At 30.9% G+C, this 21,615-nt stretch overlaps 4 protein-coding genes across 4 annotated transcripts; all 4 read left to right on the forward strand.

Moving 5' to 3' along the window:
• Positions 1 to 1,256: 1,256 nt before the first annotated feature.
• On the forward strand, positions 1,257 to 3,317 carry HELRODRAFT_170197 (hypothetical protein; the record flags this gene model as incomplete). Its single annotated transcript, XM_009016029.1, has 4 exons — positions 1,257 to 1,551; positions 1,755 to 1,879; positions 2,507 to 2,588; positions 3,271 to 3,317. The coding sequence occupies 4 exons, from the start codon at positions 1,257 to 1,259 to the stop codon at positions 3,315 to 3,317; spliced, it is 549 nt and encodes a 182-aa protein (XP_009014277.1).
• Positions 3,318 to 6,900: 3,583 nt separating this feature from the next.
• On the forward strand, positions 6,901 to 7,493 carry HELRODRAFT_76087 (hypothetical protein; the record flags this gene model as incomplete). Its single annotated transcript, XM_009016030.1, has 2 exons — positions 6,901 to 7,012; positions 7,309 to 7,493. Coding segments are annotated over 2 exons (297 nt in total), but the record flags the coding sequence as incomplete, so codon positions are not given.
• Positions 7,494 to 8,172: 679 nt separating this feature from the next.
• Positions 8,173 to 9,406, forward strand: HELRODRAFT_75798 (hypothetical protein; the record flags this gene model as incomplete). The annotated part of the gene is made up of 2 exons (XM_009016031.1): positions 8,173 to 8,306; positions 9,133 to 9,406. Coding segments are annotated over 2 exons (408 nt in total), but the record flags the coding sequence as incomplete, so codon positions are not given.
• Positions 9,407 to 11,394: 1,988 nt separating this feature from the next.
• HELRODRAFT_191008 (hypothetical protein) lies at positions 11,395 to 21,345 on the forward strand. The gene is made up of 22 exons (XM_009016032.1): positions 11,395 to 11,585; positions 12,751 to 12,802; positions 13,025 to 13,120; positions 14,145 to 14,192; positions 14,354 to 14,431; positions 14,524 to 14,672; positions 15,026 to 15,193; positions 15,526 to 15,598; positions 15,710 to 15,815; positions 16,047 to 16,282; positions 16,701 to 16,946; positions 17,164 to 17,291; positions 17,545 to 17,740; positions 18,032 to 18,190; positions 18,674 to 18,744; positions 18,935 to 19,091; positions 19,524 to 19,582; positions 19,953 to 20,056; positions 20,165 to 20,227; positions 20,512 to 20,670; positions 20,837 to 20,933; positions 21,058 to 21,345. The coding sequence occupies exons 1-22, from the start codon at positions 11,560 to 11,562 to the stop codon at positions 21,113 to 21,115; spliced, it is 2,529 nt and encodes an 842-aa protein (XP_009014280.1). The 5' UTR covers positions 11,395 to 11,559; the 3' UTR covers positions 21,116 to 21,345.
• Positions 21,346 to 21,615: the final 270 nt, after the last annotated feature.

Here is a 21,615-nt window from a genome sequence, read left to right on the forward strand (position 1 = left end):
TGCATTTACTTGAGCTTTCACAAATAACGAAAAAATTTTTTTTATAAACACAGTTAATAATTTTTATAACTACATTTGCTAATGTTTTTACTATTTGATTTTGATAAATAGAATTGAAAATAATTTTTTAATTATTATTTAAAGTAAAAGTTTCAAATGGAGGCACGTTGTTGTTAAAGGCTGATGACAAAACATGGGAGCCTGTATGTTCAGACGACTGGAAAGATGCTTGGGTGTCTCATTTTTGCGTCCTTTCCAATTTTAGGTTCCATTCTGATATGGACGTAATTTGCCTCAGTTCATTCTGTCAAACATTATAATTTAATTTCAGAAAGGGCTTAAAACACACTGTCCAGCCGAACACCAACAAAAGTATGGGCTTTGTCATTAAAGTCGATATTGATGATACAGATACGATATACACAATAAGCAGACGGTAATTTAATTTCACGGTTGTCAAGTGTAAGTCATTGACACTATGGAATAAGTAGTAACGTCGCTTATTTAAGTCGAAAGTTTTGTAACTTTTGCAACATGTAATTAAAATTATTATTTTTGCTTGCAACAAAATACAGCGACGTGGTCTGCAGTGGGTTGGTCGTTTTGCATTGTTTGGATGAAGGTAATTTTAAAAATTTTCAATCTAAAACTTCAGTAACGTACTTCATTGTTTCAACACGCCAGATTGTGGCAGACGACCCCACGTGAACAAATCTTCTCAGTATATCATATATGGTGCAGCAGTTTTACGGGGAGAGTTACCTTGGCAAGCCTACATGATGTGCCCGTTCACCTCATGTGGAGCTGTTCTGATTAAAGATCAGTGGATCATGACTGCAGCACATTGCTTCAAAAATTTGTGAGTTGACTCTGTTCATCAAAATTATAATTTAACGTTCTCAATTATTAAATGAGATATTTAACTAAAAATATTACATAATTGACGTGCTGCTAAACATTTCCAGTAACGAATTTTTGTTGTTCTCAGAAATAATCGCTGGGTTCGCAAGTTATTTAAATCTGCTTTTGCGATGTTGCAAACACCAGCAAGCGGAACGCATACAATTCGCATCGTGAGCTTGACCATTTAACAGGCAAAGATCAGTGCAGTACCCTAGACACCTTAAAATAATTAATTCATTTAAAATGTCTATGCGTTGTAGATAGCGATATATATGCTCAACCGATCTTAACGGTGAAGTTAATTGCACGTTTTTCTTGAATTACTTATTGAAAATCTATGAACATTTGTATAAATGTCCGGTAAACTTAATTTTAGCACAGAAACTAAAGCAAGAATAGCTGAATGCACAATCCATCTTGGCTCCGTTTATAAATTTGACGACAGCTGGGAAAGGTTTACAATAGAGACTGTTTTCCTTCACAAAGACAATGATCGTTCAAGTTTGTTAAACGACATTGCTCTCGTAAAACTGAGAAAGAAAGTAAGATTCTCCCACTACATCCAGCCCATCTGCCTTCCACGTGCTTCAACGTCCACCGTTCTTAACAACCTTTGCATCAGCAGTGGTTTTGGATACACTTTAAAAAGTTCAATTTAAAAAAAAAATTTGTAAACCTAGTTTTTTTCAAAATAATTGATAAAAATTTTAATTTACTTTATTTTTAATGATTTTTTGATGATAAAGTAGTTTTATCATTGAGAAGGTAATTTTTTTAATGCAATTTATTAAATTGAATATTTTGAAAATGTTAAAATAGCATTAACTAATAAAAAGTAACTAACTTCTCAGATGTTGGTTCAAACAGAATGTTGAAGATTAGAATGTCTATACTGCAGTGCAACGAACGCTGGGATGTCATATGCATAGGAGCCTATGAAAATTTAATCGTGCAGGGTATTTCTAACATCTGCAAAGTTAAAATCTTCAACTGCATAATAAAATAAAATGAAAATAAAATAAAATAAAGTTTAATAAATTGCCGGATGTAAACAATGATTAAATTATTGAAATTTGACTCTAAATTTCATTCAATTTACCTTCGTGCCTTTTGAAGGTCTCCATTTTGGTAATGCCTTTTAATAATTTTTTAAATAAATGAACCCTCCGGTTATATCCACACCGACTTTTTCCTGTTAGATCAAGAAGAACTGTGAAAGTTTTAAAATGTGAACGCAATCTTCAAAAAAATGCAATTTTTTGAAAACCTACGAAAAGCAAAAATTTCCCTGAATCAATTGAACCAAACATGATCATCATTTCACGTCTAAGTTTACTTTAAAAAAAAGAACGCAAAGGATTTTAAACTATCGCTCTCTACATTTTTTCGGATAATTTTGTTTTAAAATCTAAAAATTTCACTAAATACAAATTTATCATTGAGTATCTCAAGAGAAAAAGTCAAGAATTTAATTAGAGCACTAAAATTTGATCAGGATTTAATAATAAATCACATTGTGTGTAGAAAATGAAAATGTGTTTAGGAGACATACATTCCAACAAACATCCACCATTTTAATATTTCTCCGATTTTGTATCATCAGGGAGACAGTGGAGGTCCATTTTCTTGTAAAAGTGTAACAGAAGATCGATGGACACTCTATGGCATACACAGCTACGTGGCTGGTAGGACTCTTCAAATTTTCAGTTCGGTGATTTTCAGTAATTGAGATGGATTTTATTTAACAGCACCATTTTCGGCCAAGCCTGGGACATCTGAAATGTGCCAAAGCAGTTACGCCGTCAACGTCTTCTATTTCAGGCAGTGGATTGATGAAATTTTACAAGATAATAATTAATATTGTTTTATAAATTAATAATCAGTTAATATTGGTTCACAAATAATTACATAAATAATATTTATTCGACACTATAAAAAAAATCATGAAATTTGAAAAAAATATTGTCTAGATGAAAAAATGTGACATGCAACATTTTATAAACTGGCATATATCGATAGTTAGAATATAAAGACCAGTTTCGCTTTAATTTTCACTCGTTTACTATATCAAAAAAATGTTTCAACAGAAAATATTTTATTTTAAGTTATGACATTCAAAAATGTATAATCAGTTTTGTACATTTTATTAAAATTGATGAATGGAAAATTGATTTAAAATTTTGAGTTTTGAGATTAAAGAGTAATATTATTGTTAAGAATTTTTAATAAAGACTTTCAAATGTATGCGTTTCAATTTGATGGTGTTTAAAACGAAAATGCATAAAAACTTAAATAGCAACATCTATTTTGTGAGCAAATTGAACATGGTATTAAAATTGAGTCAATATCCTACACTCAATCAACCAGGATTTGAAAAAACACAACTAGGCATAAACATGCGAGCAAACGATTAGGTGTAAACATTTGGAAAAAAACAACCCAATAAAAACTTTAATACACACCAAACTCTGTACCATAAAATTCTTTTCTACATTTTGACACAAACAACCGTTAGGAAAACATGCGATGCTCTGGACCGGCTGCACGCACAAACGGTGACCACGAACGGGTTTTTTCAAAATCACTCAAAGAAGCACTCAAGTTGATAAATTATATAATAGATTATTATATATATATATTATATATATATAATAATTTATATATATATATATATATAAATTCTACCGAATGTTTGGCGTTGACACATTAACGGTACGGTACGGTAAACGGTAGAATTTATAGAATATTGTAAAAATTATGGTCTATTACCAACATATATATATATATATATATATATATAAATTCTACCGAATGTTTGGCGTTGACACATTAACGGTACGGTACGGTAAACGGTAGAATTTATAGAATATTGTAAAAATTATGGTCTATTACCAACATATATATATATATATATATATATATATATATATATATATATATATATATATATATATATATAATTATATATAATTGCCTATATTTATTTAGGCAATTATTGATAAAAATCACAGCATGTTCGGCGTTAGTTAATTACATGTTTAACTTTTCGATTTTTTTAACGGTTGATCGTAAATCATTCTCAAGTTTCTTGAGTTCAAAACCAAAATTTTTGTTTTTGGTTATTATTGTTATTATCGTTATTAATATCCTTATTATTATTACTATTATTATTATTACTATCTTTATTATTATTATTATTATTATTGTTGTTGTTGTTGTTGTTATTATTATTAAGAATTAGCAATTTAATCAATTAAATTTGGATCTACCGTGGGACAAATGATGAATCTCTTCTGACGATTGTCTGCCAGCAAAAAACGATGATCTCTTCTGTAAATTTCAATAATTCAAAACCTGAAAACTTCAAAGAACAAAAGAAAGCTAAAATCAGAGAAGAACATAAGAAAAGCAAATGAGAAACCAAACAAAACATGTGAACAAGAAGGCAAACAAGAAGGGGAAAAAAGAAGGGGTTTCTATTTTAACGGGCGAGGTAATTATGGTCTCTGCCCTCCTCACTGCTTCATTTCGAAAATTAATAAGTAAATGATGAATGGTAAATGATGAATGAATGATAATGATAAATTGAATCAATCAAAAACTCAGTTTTTATCGGTTGGCACAGCAATTGGAAAAAATTAACATTGAGTCTATCAGACTTGGTGACTCTGACATCGGCACGCAACCTGGGATTTGTTTTTGATAATAACATGTCTTTTAACGTTCATGCTAGAACAATTTCGAAAGAATGCTCTAAAACATTTCGTAGGCTTTGGCGCATCAAACGATCCTTAAGCAAGCATACTTTCAATGTCTTGTTCAGTCTGTCTGGTATAAATATGTCTAGACTGCAGTCGATTCCAAATTGGGTTCAAGGCTTGTCGGTCTAAAATACGATCACGTTAAGCCAATTCTTTTTGCTCTTCACTGGCTTCCGGTTAATCAAAGAGTTGTTTTCAAAGTATGTTTAACAGTTTAAAAATGCATTAAAGGAGTTTTCCCTAAATATTTAACTGATAGAGTCATTCCTGGAACAATGTCACTGCTGAATCAAACATTGCACTCCGACAATTCAGGTTTACTGTTTGTACCTGACACAAATTTAGCTTTTGGTCAAAGGAATTTTTCCGTAATGAATCCTGCTGTCTGGAATGGTTTGCCTAGGAACCTTCGCGATCCTGCGTTGTTTGTTATTCAGTTTTGTAAAAGGTTGACACACCATCTTTTTGTTCAAGCTTACCCGTGCTAATACCTTTTCTCTCTCCATTCATTGCATTGCTACTCAATGTACTGCAATTATCGTTAGCAACTCTGAGGTATTTTTAAACGACGCTTAAAGACGCACCATTAATAATAATAATAATAATAATAATAATAAATATATAGTGCTGAATATTTGGTCTACCGAGCCACTACAGAAATTTCTAAATTGTTCCTATTTATTCCTTTAGATAAAGTTTGTACTCTGTTTATTACATTATAACTAATTGTTTTAACAGATTTTTTTATGTATTCTCTAAAATATTTTTGAACTTCGAGTCCGTATGTGAAAAAACATTTAAGTTAAGAACAGTCCAAATGTCGTTATCATAATAAAAAAAATTTCTATGATGTTTATCCCATAATTGAATGATTGAAATAATCATTCATCGATTCCATGTTATGACGTTTTTATAAATTTTTAGAAATATTTACAAAACAACATCAATGCAACATTTTTTTTCAACATATTTTGAAAGATAAACAACAACAAAATATGACTGGTATAAAGAACTTAACCGACGACTCATCAATTTCAGACAATAGGACGTCGTTTCGTAAATCTTCATATGAATATGAGCATGCCTCAGATAGATATAGGCAAACTTCTCTAAAAGCTTCAGAGAGACATAGGCATATTCTTTCCAAAACATCACATGGACACAGGCGAACTTCTCTAAAAGCGTCAAGTTTGAGAACGGCGCGAACAAACAAAAGTTTTTACAGCTTTTTTTTAACCGAAACTCCTCTTGTGTGAGTTTATAATGTCATGTTTCTGTTCTGTTGTTATGTGCTTACGTATAACCAATTGAAATTATTATTAAATTCAAAATACTAGATGCTTCCCGGAAGGAAGCACCTTATCTCAATCATCTTATTTTCAACATCGAAAGAGGTTAGCATATTTTTGGGTCATCATCAGCGTCGGAGGCATCATTGCTTTGACCAAGATCGTTGAATTTATTTCGTTCTACCCGTTACGAACGATAAACAGAGCGATGCATTTAGGTTTGTACTTTTTTTTGCAACGAATGAAGTTTCAAAAAGTTTTAAAGTTTAAAAAAGTGCACCTGAATAAAATGTAAATTTGTTTACGATATTACGAAGGTTCATTTCATCCGCAATTACACAGTCATGTTGGACGATATCTTTTTCAAATGAACAATTATTATTTTCTTTTCATGAGATGTTTTTTTGATATGTTAAATAATTTTTTTTACAAAACTTTCAATAGCATAGATTAAGAAACTTGCAACTCCAATCGCTTTATTTTTATTCGGTGATATGTTTAATGAAAATGGGCTATCTCAAACCAAACCAAACGTCATCTCATTTCTCATTTCATCTCATTAAACTATTTAACGAAATGTCAATAAATTGGGCTCAACATTATCAACATCACAATTATTAATATAATAAATTTATTTTTTTAACTTTTTTTTTATTTTTTAACCCTCAACAGTTTTCAGCAAAGCGACAATGATAGGGGGTAATTTATACAATTTATTACACTAACATACACCACGCTTAAATTATGAAATAATATGCTGACAGATTGTCCGGTTGGAACGCCAATGTATTGTCCAGTTTTGAAACTATGTTTAAGATACAGCCAACTGTGCGATCGATACCAAGATTGTCCAGACGATAGAGACGAACAAAATTGTAGTCAGTTTGTTTTCATGTGTTCACTGTGAAAAATGTTGTAAGTTGAAACATAAATTTATTATTGCAGCTTGCGGTAAGGTAGAACACCAATGCATCAGTGGGAGGTGCATATCGAATATGTTTCTCTGCGACGGTAGGAAGGACTGCCCTCTGGGAGACGACGAAAGTGAAAAAAATTGTGGTGCCTTTTTTTTACGATTTTTCCTATTTGATGTCAAAGTTAATATTTTAATAACTGCATGATAAACAGTTATAACAGAGTTAAATTATTCTGCATTTAACAAAATTTAATACATTTGTCACAACATTTAACATTTAGCTTAAAATTTTTTTAATAGATGAACGTTTCAAAAATTGTGTTTTAATTGTTTTAAAGCTTGAGAATAATGATAATATGCAACGGTAGACAATATGTAATATATAGGGAGAAAGGTAGTTGTAACATCAGCGCAACTGTTATAATTGATATATTTTCAGTTTCTTGTCCCGAAAATCTGTTCAGATGTTCAGGAAAAATAACAATTTGTTTGGTTAGAGAGAAAATATGCGATGGTGCGAGAGACTGTTACGACGGCAGTGATGAGAAAAATTGCGGTTGGCGTTTCGTCGTATCACTTGCAACAACATTCATTTATTGCTTTAAGAGAAATTTTATTTTTTGAACAAATTAACGAAAATTAAAAAATGCTTGTCATTAAAATATCTTAAGAGTAATAAAATTGAAATCGTTTCTTTTATCATGTAGTTTTTTTATAAACAAAATAAACATAATACTGTTTATTTTTTTTTTTATAAAATTTAAGGAAATTTAAATATTTAATTATTTTGCAGTCAAAATTTTGAACGATAGCACCTTGATGCTAAAAGATAGAGATTCAACTTGGAGACCTGTATGCTCCACTGACTGGCAAGAGGGGTGGGTGGCTCATTTCTGTGTCCTTTCCAATTTCAGGTTTATCTGATGATGAAGCTTTATTTTGGTGATATCAGATTTATTTTTAAATTTGTTTCAGAACTGGCGGAGGTTTCACAATCAGGCATAACACGAACGCAACCATGGGTCTTGAGGTCAATGTCGATGTCCAGCACCTAATCACGATATATACAATCGTCAGACGGTCATTTTAATTATAACGCTTTGTGTTTGTTGAAAAAGATCGTTAATTTTAAATTGTGTCTATAACATAATACAGGAATGTGGTCTGCCAAGAAATAATTGCTCTGAGTTGTCTTGAGGAAGGTAAGACACAAAATCTTCTTTCATGCTTTTGTAACCTGCATCATTGTTTCAACACGCCAGATTGTGGCAGACGACCCCACGTGAACAAATCTTCTCAGTACATCATATATGGTGCAGCAGTTTCACGGGGAGAGTTACCTTGGCAGGTCTACATGTTGTGCTCGTTCACCTCATGTGGAGCTGTTCTGATTAAAGATCAGTGGATCATGACTGCAGCACATTGCTTCAAAAATTTGTGAGTTGAACTTGTATAAAAATATCTTTTTATCAGACTCCATCAATTCTTGTTTTCATTTTATTTAGGCGCAGTAAATGAAATAATTTGAGGTCCATGTAAATCGCCGTTTCATGTCATTTAACAAAGTGTTTGACTGGCTGCTCGTCAACCACATTCCAAACTTACCATGCTAAATTCTTACACGTCTGCTGAATTATTTTTTCCCCATATTAAGAAAGTGCTCTTCAGCTCGTTCTTTGATATTTTTACGTTGGTGGGTCCATACAAACTGGAGCAACATTTTTATGCTTTGCTTCACGAAATTTTTTTGCTTTAAAGTCTTGTAAGCTGTAGTATGTGTTAATTATTCTTCAACACTATGAACATCAACGTCAGTTTATAAGTTTACCACCGTCTTCGTCCTTGAACTAAAACTTGAACTCAACATAGTTAAATTTTTTAACTATGTTGAGTTCATTTTGAACTTCAAATCAATTGCTGCAACCTGGTTTGATTCATATCCCATTTATAATAATTCCTGTAACTTTCACTTTTTAAAGCTTTTTAATGGTACAGCTATTTTGTAATTCAAATATTGCAATTGTATGAGATAAAGGACCAAATTATTTGTTCTCGAACTGAACTCAACAATATACATTTTGATTATGTGTTGAACGTGCTCTGGCAAAGAAATTAAAAAGTTAACGCAGCTAAATAACATTTAGTCACGAAATTTGTTTAACTTTCCACTCAGTGAACTTATTTGATAAAAATATTAAATTTTAAAATTATCTGTACAAGAATTTTATATATTATTTGAATATGTTAGTAAACGTGTATTCAGCACAGAAACTCGGACAAAACTTCATGAATGCACCATTCATCTCGGCTCCATTTATAAATTCGACGAAAACTGGGAAAGAATGAAAATTGATAAAGTTTTTCTTCATGAAAAGCTTCCTGGCAATCATCTAGCAAACGATATCGCACTGGTAAAACTTAAAAGAAAAGTACGATTCACTCACTACATTCAGCCCATCTGCCTTCCTCGCGCTTCCGCCTCCACTGTTCTTCACAGCGTTTGCATCAGCAGTGGCTTTGGATACACTTTAAAATAAGCATTTTTATTTTAACATTTTGTTTAAATAATAAGAATAAAAACAATTCATCATATTCATAGAATTTCAGACGCTTTTTTAAAATTGGGTTGATTTTTAAAAATTAATAATGACATGAACCTACACATGGCAGTAAATAAAAACATTTAAAAACTTGCACAGATGCCGGTTCAGATAAAATGTTGAAGACCAGGATGACAGTTCTACCGTGTGCGGAGCATATTGACATACTATGCATTGGAGCTCACAAAAGTTTCATCAAAGAATTTCCTAACATTTGCAGAGTTAGATTTTTCAATAGTTTAAATATGACTTATTATTCATCAAATAGTTATAAAATATAAATTTTTTCAATCAAACAATCACCACAATCTCAACTTCATATTGAAATTTTGACAAACGGTTCACGACAGACGGTTGCCCTGCCTATATACTACTTATACAGACCGAGAGCTAAAAAATAAGATTTTTCCGGGTTTTTAGTCCTTTTGGCTATATATTTTTTTGTCATGAACGCGCCAGACAATTTTTTCATTCGTTTCTTTCTTTTATAAACATATCATTTTGAATTTACTTTGTGCTTCTTTTTGCAGGGGTTCAATAAGTTAAAAAACGTGTCTATCAAATAGTAATATATTGAATTATTAATGTTGCTTTCTTTGAAATGTTAATGAGTTATGTTCGAATTATAGATTTACTCATTCATTGAACGCCATTTTTTAACATAGTTCTACTCATAAGTCAATATAATAGTTTTTGAAAAATTTGAGCAAAATACTTCTTGTTTTTTGTTTGTCCACCCTTGAAAATAAATTAAAAATATTGAAAATAAATTAAAAATGCAAGTACTTACCACTGCATCCTGTTTATCAATAAAATACAAAAATATTGTGAGTTCGTTAGTTAACATCGTTTAATTTTATTTGCACTTGCAACCACAAGGGTGACAGCGGAGGTCCGTTTGCCTGTCAGAGTTTAACCGAAGACCGCTGGACAGTACATGGCATTCATAGCTATGTGGCTGGTAAGGTTTGCTTACACTCATAGTTCGATTTTTTTATTAAGAAATATTTTTCAATTGTAGCGATAGGACCAGTTACTCCAGAGACATCTGATGTATGTCAAAGTAGTTTTGCCGTCAAGGTGTTTTATTTCAAAACATGGATTGATAGAATTCTAAAAGAACACACATGACAAAGCATTTATTTGGCAAAACAACATTTTTTTAAAATGCGACCGAATCAACCAAATTATTTACCGGTACATTTACTAGGATTTTATTTACTAGGATTTTAGGATTTACTAGGACCAAATTATTTACCGGTACATTTACTAGGATTTTATATAATAAACCTCGGTTTCGAATAATTATTTACAACCAATATTTTGAAAAAAAACAGTTATGTCAATTATTATATATCAGGTTATTCATTTTTTGAATTTGTTCTAATTATATCAAAAACATTTCATTTCTAGATATAACAATATTTATTTAACAAAATATTTATTATATTGTAGACATTTTTAATTTCTTTATAATTGTTGCTGAAATAAACAAATTATCATCCTCAAAGTTCACAACCATTGAATTATAGATTCAAGTTAAAATGGAGTTGTTGGCTTGAATGTTGGCCAAAAAGTTGTTGCATTTTTATATTTTAGCTTTGACCACTCAGGACTACATGGTAGCATGGGGTGAAAAGCTATAGCCAACATTTCGCGGATCACCACGCGCATCAAATTAAATATTTTTCAAACATTTATTGTTGACCGCTGGTTGCATAAATCCATTATTTGAAAGTCACCCGAAAGTTATTATGAACATATATATATATATATATATATATATATATATATATATATATATATATATATATATATATATAATATACTCTAATGTATATATATTTTGGTAACAGACTGTTATTCTAATTATATGATCATGATACATATTTATAAAATTTTATGGTATTAGCTCTATGGTAGTTCAAATTAAAGCATGTGTTTATCGCGAACGATATTAGAATCATCAACATAAGGGCTGGTCACGATCTTTTTAGATTTCAACCGCAATAAATTTGCAAAGTTAATAAGTCGAAAAATAAGTAAATATTTAATTTATTTAGCAATCAGCTCTATTTGACGTATTTAGAATGTCAAACTTAAAAGTGAAAGCAAAGTGAGTGATATTTATTTGTCTTTTAATTTAATCTTTTAAAATTTAAAAAATAAAAACTTTCAAGTTTCAGTTGCTTTTTTCAGAAAGAATTTTTCTTTTATTAATTATGTAGTTATTTATTTATTTATGATTTATGACATTTGTGTGGTCAATAAAAATAAAATAAAGCAAAAACAATGGTCCAGTAACGCCTTTACTGTAACGGTAACCATAATTATATTCATATTAATTATTAATCATTAATTAATATGAATATTATTAAATTAATTAAATTAATGCAGTAATTTATGAAATCTACCGAATCTCTAGCGTTGGTACTTTGCTATTTACTCACAAAAAAATGGAACATTCGTTGATCACATTTATGACTTATGTTCACCTGTTAAGTTTCTTTGGTTGGTTCTAGATATTTTAGAATGCTGGTAAAAGACCATAATTAATGCAGTAACTTAAGAAATCTACCAAATTTTCCAATACTAAAAGTTCGGTAGATTTCATAAATTACTGCATATATATATATATATATAATATATATATATATATATATGCAATAATTTATGAAATCTACAGAATTCCTAGTGTTGGATAGTTTTTTATTACATTTCTTAATATTTCTAACCAAATTCTTGTTGTCATTATTTTATTAAAGTTACAATAATATATAGTTTTCCAATTCATTCTCGATTGTATAGGACCTATTTTGATTTTTCAGTCATTTTCAGCATTTGTTGTAGTTTATATACAGAATTTGTATAATCCAGCACTGGTTGCAGTTTATATAGGAAATTTGTATAACCCAGGCCTTTGTTCCTGTGATTTCCATTTATTGTTACTAGTTAATAATAACAATAAATGGAAATCACAGGAATATGTATCAATATAGATTTGGTACAGGATGAACATTTGATTTGGCATTTGTATTTGCCTACAAGTTACATTACATTCCAAATCTAAGAACAAAAGAACTGAAAACAATTGCAAAATTATAGCTTTTTTTTCATTTATATGGAGTACCTATTCGTTTCCAAACTTGTAGAGCAGGGTTTAGCATGTAATATATCTGCTATTGATGTTGCAAATAGCTATGATTTTGATTTCATGTTAGCATCTTTTTGATTGGATGACATTCAATTTCATTGTTAATATAACTGTCAATTTTTTGTAGTTATGCTCCTGTGAACAAGCTTGAGAAATTTTTCACAAATGGAAAAATTGAGGTGGTTATTCTTTATTTTTTTTAATGTTAACTAGTTGTTAATTACCAAAATGTTTAAATAGTAGTTTTAGTTATTGCTAGTTAGAAATTTTTTCATTTGAAATTTGTTAATTTAAGGTTTTCAAATTTCAATTTTTAAGTCTGATTTAATAGAGTTAATTTTTGATTAAAAATCATAATAATCTTCAGTTGATTTTGAATATTAAATTAAATACTTTTAAAGATAACGAAGGATGGAAATTACTTGTTGTGCGGCATGGAGAACCAGGTGAACGTTTTCAACGTATCCACTGGACTCACGGAATCTTTCTTCTCTCATGTACATCTTTTATACTTCATTTGTTTCATTTCTTTTCTAAATATTGTGTTTTTTGATAGAATGGTTTGTGAGTAGATAGATTGTAGAAAATAAAATGCATTTTGATAATTACATAAAATTATATATGTATTAAGACATAAAACCACGTTAACATTTAAATTCTGTTTGGAAAAATAATGCAAATGCCCTTTATTGTTACCATAGCATTCCAACTGTTTTCTATCTTTTATTCGGGTCTCAAGTGCAAATAGCAAGAGCTAGATTTTTAATACAAGTTTCATATCTAAAGTTTTAGTAAGAATTCTTGACTTCAAGGGCAGAAAATAATGTGTACAGTAAATGTATGTATCAACAGAATCGAAGCATACTTTTTCTTAAATTATTCCAAAAGTCAATTGTACTTGGACATGTTGTACATTTGTGCAGTCAAACATTTTAATCTTGTGATATGTGGCTGTTGAACTGCCTTGGCTGATTCTGTTTAAAATAACTGAGTTGAAATCTGGCTGGCTATATAAGATAATTTCCCATCCATTGAAAAGGATTGGCGTTATTTTTTTAACTGTCCTGACAAGACCAAAGTCTTGTTCATCAGTGATTCTATGCTGCTGTTCATTCATCTTTTGCATTCAGTAGAGAAATATTGGTTACTACAAAACATGTTAATCTGTTTAGCAGGCTGACTTAAATATGTTATAACTGTGTGAATAGAAAGATATTTAATAAGATTGTACAATGAATGACTTAGAGTTGTACGCTGTAATCTGATACTATGCATAGTACTGTTAAAGATAAAAGTAACGGTATGCTGTACTTGTACACTTTCAAGTATAAATGCGAGACATGTAAAAGTACATGGGTGTCAAGTGCAAGTCCTTGGAAATGGTACTTAAATACAACCACATCACTGTCCCATACAATTTATTTACTTTTGGAATTGTTATTATATAATATAATTAAATATATTTTTCCAATTTTATAAATGTTGTTTTTTGGTGGTATAATAATTTTGTTGTAATTGTAGGAAGATGATTCGTGCATCACTTGCTTCACGCTTAGTCCTGATAATGAGGTAAGAATTTCATTTGGAACATTTGTATATTTATATTCATATTTATATGCATGCTTTTATATATGTATATATATATATATGTGTGTGTGTGTGGGTGTGTGTGTGTGTGTGTGTACAATAAATATGGCAATACAATTTAAATATGTAATATATATTTATAGCACCTGGTCACATCAAATAAAGAATTCATACTCAGGCAATGGAATTTTAAGAGTCGAAGTCTTGTAAGGACGTGGAAGGTGAGCAGGGTTCACTATTTTAGATTAGTTAATAACTTAAAGTAAAGTAGCTCTATATTTGATTTAAAATAATGATTAATTTTTTTTGACAGTCTGACCATGTAGGACCTATCTCAACGATGGCTTTTGATTCAACATCAACCTTGTTGTGCACTGGCAGTGCTGATTCCTCTGCTAAAGTCTGGGACCTTGCTAAGAAATATTGCACCAACTACTTCAGGAAGCATTCTGGAGTTGTCAGGTTCTTAAACAAAAGTTATTTTTCTATCTTCTTTGTTCATTAGTTGTGGCTTCAGTCTGATAGGTAACTGATCTACTGTACATTTTTTTAGCCATTTGAATGGGGACTAATGATTTTTATCTATTTAAAAGAAGTCGTCTGCTTCATTAAGTTATATCATCAACCAAGAAAAATATTAAGCTTTCTATTTCTCATTGATTCTTTGTAGATGAATAATGTTACATTTTAATTTATGTAAGACATTGCTTATGTTATTATTGCTGAAGATGGTATTTAGCCCACTAACCAGAAAGTTATTTCGGATGATAATAAAATAATGTTGTTAATTTTTGTGTCTTGGTGAATGCCGACAGCCTTGTGAAGTTCAACGAGAATGACAGCTACCAGCTGGTAACCTGCAGTGACAACTACCATATAATGATGTGGGACCTGAGAACTCACGACTGTCTGAGGTCCCTTGAAGGTCACTTTAGTCTCGTCACCTCAGTTCAATTCTCACACGATTCCAACTTTTTATACAGGTTCGTAATTTTTCAGATTAATTATATTTTTAGTTTTCTTCCTTTGAAAAGATTTCTAGCTAACATCTATTTATATAAGTTGCTTGAGTAACATTCAAATTATTAATGTAATGACTGTAGTCAATAAAATCATTTAGTTTTTTATTATATATTTATTTATTAATTTTCATCTCAGTGATTTTATTTTTATAAAAAAATGATCAAGTTTTATATTTAGTACTCTTTGCATAAAAGATGTTTGAACTTAAAATGATTATACATATATTTGGCGATTGGAGTCTAAGTTTATATTGGAATATTCAATTAATATTTTCTCTTTCTTTTCATTTCAGTTCAAGTCGAGATAAAGTTCTTCTGATATGGAATCTGAAAGAAAAGTCAAAAAGAACCATCCCCATTTTTGAAGTGAGTTGTTGATTGGTATAATCACTTCATTGTGAATACCTGATTGAAAATAAAACCCGTAAATTTAGATTGAAGATGAAATGAATTAGAAATATTAATTTCTTCTTGCAGTCCATAGAGTCCCTTCTCCTTCTACCTGCTCTATCTAAAGAGTTGTCAGAGATTGCCTGTGTTGACGACAAGTCAGATGACCACTTTGCTGTTGTCGGGAGTGATGGTTGGTCTTTCTATATTTATATCACTAATTTGTGTGGACACACAAACATTCACTTTTTGACCATTTAATATTTTGCTACATTATGTTCATAAATGCTAGTTTATTTTTAAAGCTTATTGTCTTAGTTGATCCATATGGTAGCATGCTCTGTTATCATATCCAACAGATCAAATCAACTCATTGCACGATTAATACAGTGATATCTCCTGTAACATCTTGATATTTATCCAGCTAATTTGTCAGTATGGAATGCAAAGACTGGATTATGTGTAGCCTCAACCAAACAACAACAACAGGAGCTGACAAATAGTGACGAGACATCGTTGAAAACTGTTAGCAGCGATGAAACCGAGCAGTCTTCAGAAGGATATTCCCAGTTGTTCTTTGTGTCGGGAATGTTTGTTGTGGTGACCGTCGACCAGAACATCATGTTCATCAATGCATCCAACCTCTCTGTACATAAGCAAGTAGGTTCTTCATTCTTGTCACTGGTTTTTTTTAAATGTTTAGGAAAGATTAATTCAAGTTATCAAATTTTTGGGTGAGTCTTATTTGGTAGAAAGCATAATTTGATTTTATTATCATTATATTGAATAACCATTTAATGAAAGGCTTGGTAGTTTCATTTTTCACATTTTTACTTGCTAAACATTTGGTAATACTTTTCATGTTTCTTTTCTTTTGAGAAATGTTATCACGAGTTGATTTGATCTGTTGTATACAATATAACCAGATGCTTGGTGGCTTTTTCTATATGTTTTTGTATCTATAGTCTAATAAGTTCTATAAAATTACAAAAAACTAGCTGAAATATATTTTAATTTTGCATATCTTCCTGTAAAATTTTGAAATTATTTAAAGAGCTGTTTGATTTTTTAATGGCAGTTTGTAGGTAACAATGACCAAATTTTGGACATGAAGTTCATAGAAGCCAGTTCTTCAGCTGGCTCAAATGATGCTTCAAGTGTTGAGGAAAACAAATACCTCGTAGTTGCCAGTAACACAAGCAAGTTGAAACTGTACAACACGAAATGCTGGTCTTGTTCTCTTAATGCTGGCCATAGTGACATCATCGTATCCATGGACACTTTGAAAATATCCGGGAAGTATTATGTTGTCACTGGATCGAAGGTTTGTATCATTGGAAAATGTTCACTTCGAATAGTTTCTCAGTAGTTTCTAATATTTAAAGTTATTTTCATTAATTCATCTGTTCACATATGATATATAGATATCATGATACGTCCTACCTCGGGGCAACTGGGTCTCTGGACGCTAAACGAAGATTAATTGATTGATAAATATCATGAAATGATGCATGATACTTGATATTTCCACCACACAACAGGACAACACAGTAGGCGTATGGCAATTGCAGGAAGGGGATCCTCCACATCTGCAGTTCATCTGTCGAGGTGGAGGTCATCTTCACACTGTCACCTCTGTCGCACTCCTCAAACTCCTACCGAGTGAGAAGTTGGTGCCCTCTTATCAACGTGACAAAATTATTATCTCAGATTGAAAAATCATTTACTGTTTGACCGAAATGTTTTACGATACCATATTTAGATATTTTTTTGCATACAAGAAATGCATAGATTTTACATGATTTGGATTATATAATTAAGCTTTGTACAATATTCAGAAATGATTATTGATTGAATTAATAGTTACTACAATTAAAAAATGACATCAAGAACACAACCACGGCACATCTGCCATCCTACAGGCAATCTACTTCTCTAGCATTCTTCATTGTATCTGGCTCAAATGACAAAACTTTGAAACTTTGGAAGTTCAGTTCAGACAGCTCGAAGGTGAAGGCTAAACTGACCGTTGATGGTCACGAGAAAGATATCAATTCGGTCTGCGTGTCTCCTGACCAGAAGTTCATCGCATCTGGGTCGAAAGATCGAACTGCCAAGGTGGGTAGATTTCCTTCCTCCTCATTAAACGAAATATTCTTCATTATTAATTTCTGTTTTCTTTTATTTTTTCATTCATATTCGTATTTCATCTCAGATAGAGTTATGTTTGTTTATTAAAATAGGTTACTATTTCACTCGTTGCATGCATTATTTACGTTCGTTCAAAGACAACTATATTGGGTCTCGGGTTTATATTGATTTTAATTTAGCACTTTTTTTGTTGGTTTGCTATAATCAAGATTTCATTTATAAATGTTTTTAAAACTCAACACCACGACAATGGTTCAGCTGTGGAGTCGGTCTGGTTTAAACTTGCTGGGCAGCTTCAAGGGACACAAGAGAGGAGTCTGGTGTGTCCAGTTTTCCAACGTCGATAAGATCCTCGCCACATCTTCAGCTGATGCTACTATCAAACTCTGGGACATCTCCTCATTTGCATGCATCAAGGTCTGCACTTTCTCTTATGCTTCTCATTTTATTTTTGGAATTGCTAAACTGAACTGTAGGATAATTGAATGTTTTCGTACATTACAACATTTGGGATGTAGAAGGGATGATGGCAGAATAGCACTCTAATGGAAACTTGAAACCTCTATAACTAAAAATTAGTATTATGTCTATTATAGTGAACTGAAACTTCAAATGAATAATTATGTGTGGGAGATTATTTTCATTGTTACCAGAGTTGTAACATAGATATAGCGGTTCAACAAGTAAAACTAAGTAATGATTTTATGACCTAGATTTTTATTAGCCATTTATGGAAGAAATTAAAATTAATATTTTGTCTTTCTGTGATGTTCCACTGCTTTCAAAAGTTTATTCGCATAGCACTTATTGTAACATTAGCAATAAAAATACTAACATAATGAAAATGATGATAATTGATACGTTACAATATTGGCAATGTTTTATATTACTGATTTCCAGACATTTGAAGGTCACGAGAGTGCCATTTTGAAGGTCGCATTCATAAGTAGGGGAATGCAACTTCTGTCATGGTTAGCATTCTATGTTCTTTGCTTGCGTCACATCGTGTGGTGAACGTCGTGTGTGTTGAGTTATGTTTTGGTTTGTTGGTATTTCAAATTTTAGTGTCTCGTACTAAATTTTGCTGTACCTTTTGTAGATGTATGATGTAGATTGTGTGGTAGGTGCATGTATATCGCAATAGTTCATGAAATTCTGCAGTGGATCAGATGGACTGATGAAACTGTGGACAGTAAAAACGAATGAATGCGTGAAAACGATTGATGCCCATGACAACGTCGTGTGGGCCATGTGTACTGACCAATCAGGAGAGAGGGTGGCCACTGGGGCTGGTGATGGCTCCATAACTTATTGGAAGGTTTTCATCATTTAACGTTATTAAGATTTTATTGAATTCCAACCTCATTAATTTATATCAATTCATATTTCTTCTGTGTATAACTTGTGATTTGTAATAATTTCACTTAGTTTATTATATAAACCTTTATTTGCTTGTTGTATCGATTTAATGCTAGAACTATATATTGAAGGAATAAATTATTGAGATGAAGTGATAAAAATGTAGCTTTTTTTTCCCTCGCTCTACTCCGATTAACTTTAAAAAACAGACTTATTCGAAATTTTCACGCTCTATGACCGTTTAAAATATTTAATAAAAACTTTTTATTAACTGAGTGCATTACATACGCATAACTTTAGTCAGTCAGTCTGATATGAATTTGTTACTATTAAATATTAAAGATGGTATGATGGCCCCTTGATATTTCAATAAATTCGAAACTTTTTAAAGGACGTCACCGAAGATGAGAGGCAGGAAGCCTTCAACAAATCTCAAGAACTTACAATTAAGTTTGTACATTTCTTTAATTTTTCATTGCTAGATCTTTATTTATTTGAATTGCTTCTCATTTCAAGGTTTACACGTTGAAGGATGATCTATTAATGTTTTAGCTACGACGATGTTACCGAAATTGCCAATAGCCTCAGTTCACGTCGTTAATTTTTTTCCGTATCAATTGTTATTGTTTAGCCGACAACAAATTTTACGCTAAACTTTAGCGTAAAAATTGTTATCCTCGAAATTAAGATAGAAGCTGGCTGATTGATTTTTTAGTGACTACGATTAAGATTGAAATTTGTAAACAGTCGATAACATTATTTTTTTTTTGTCTTTTATAATTATTAATTAATAACTATTCAAATCAAATTGAACTTGAAGAGAGCAGGAACTGTCAAACTATCTTCAAGCCAAACAGTTTGGAAAGGCTCTTGCACTGGCAATAAGTCTTAACCAGCCAAACCGGACACTGGAAATTCTAAAAGGTTTACATTTTCTTTAATTTATTGATAATATAATCTCAGAATTTGAAGTTTTTTTACTTTCAGTTAGTATCAATTGATACTCATTTCGAATATTGCACCACACTTCAGGTTTGTTAAACAGTGAAGGCGACATAAAGAAGCATTTGGAAGGACTTGGAAACGTTCTAACAGGTGCGTGAATCGACAAATTAACATTTATGGTCGTTTTCATTTCACAGCTTTTTCTATATTTCTTATTTTAATTCTCAATTTCGGCAGACTGTTATTTGTTTGGTCATAATGATTTTCTCAACTTTCTTAACTGTCGAAAGCGGTTAATGTATATAATGTAAGTAGTTAACCTTGTTTAAAAATGTCTGCCTAATCGTGTGTAGGAAAAATTTTGTTAGCTAGTTTATGCAAGTTTATTAAATATGCTTACTTTTACGAGGAAAACATTTAAAAAAAATTTTCAGATCAACTCATAGCTTACACTATCGCATGGAATCAAAATTCAAAGAACTGTCTCGTGGCTCAGCATGTACTTAATTTTCTACTGCGTCATTACACACAATCGCAGTTGTTGCAGTTGAGCAACTCGAAAAAATTGGTCGAAGGAATGATTCCCTACACAGGCAAGTTTACGAAACATACAACAATTTGTATTTACTTGTATCCATAATTTAGTTGCTTGTCTTAGAATTAATAAAAGTGGAATTTATTATTTTATATATATATAATTTGTTTTGTAAACTTATTTATTTATCAAATCATTTAAACCATTTTTAACAAAATTTGTAGAAAGACACTTTGCTCGGGTAAAAAAGTTGCTCGTCAAATCAACTTTTGTAAATTATCTTTGTCAAGTCAACCGATTCAGCCAAGTTGTTAATAACAAGTTTGTGTCTTTTAGAAATATTTTTTTAAACAACTTTCGATTCTAAAAAAATTTTGAGCTAAATTTAAAAATTCATTTTGATATATGGAAATCATGTCGTTCACTGACTAATTTTTTTCTGCAGGCATGTTTCTGACGAAGTGGATGATGCAGACTCTGCACTCGAGATGGATTGTGAATGATGGGATGATAAGAAATATGATAATAATTTTTTAGTGAATGAGTGATAAGTGTAGTTAGTATTGAATGGATGGTTATATGTAAATAAGCAGTTTAGAATGTGGGCGGCAATTATGTAGAGTAATAATTGTTGAATCTTCTGATGTTTTGTGATATGATAATACAAACAATTGCTAATATTTATTTATACACGAATTTTTATTTTCCAAGATTCAAAACGTTTATAAAAAAATAACAATATACATAGCACAAGTGACATGAGTTCAAAAGATATTGTATAAAAATAGTAATTTTTAAAAATTACCTAGAAATCACAATGTAACACACGTACAAAACGACGAATGAACAAGCTTTGAATGCAGAAACACAGTAACATTGAACGGTTCCTACTCGATTGTCGTGTCTCCATCTATCGATAACGACCAACATATTCTTAAATATTTAAAATTTAATATTTCATCTATTAACAATGTTTTTTATTTAACCCAAAAATGGGGTTTTT

Source organism: Helobdella robusta (genome assembly GCF_000326865.2).
Source record: "Helobdella robusta unplaced genomic scaffold HELROscaffold_17, whole genome shotgun sequence".
Lineage (NCBI taxonomy): Eukaryota > Metazoa > Annelida > Clitellata > Rhynchobdellida > Glossiphoniidae > Helobdella > Helobdella robusta.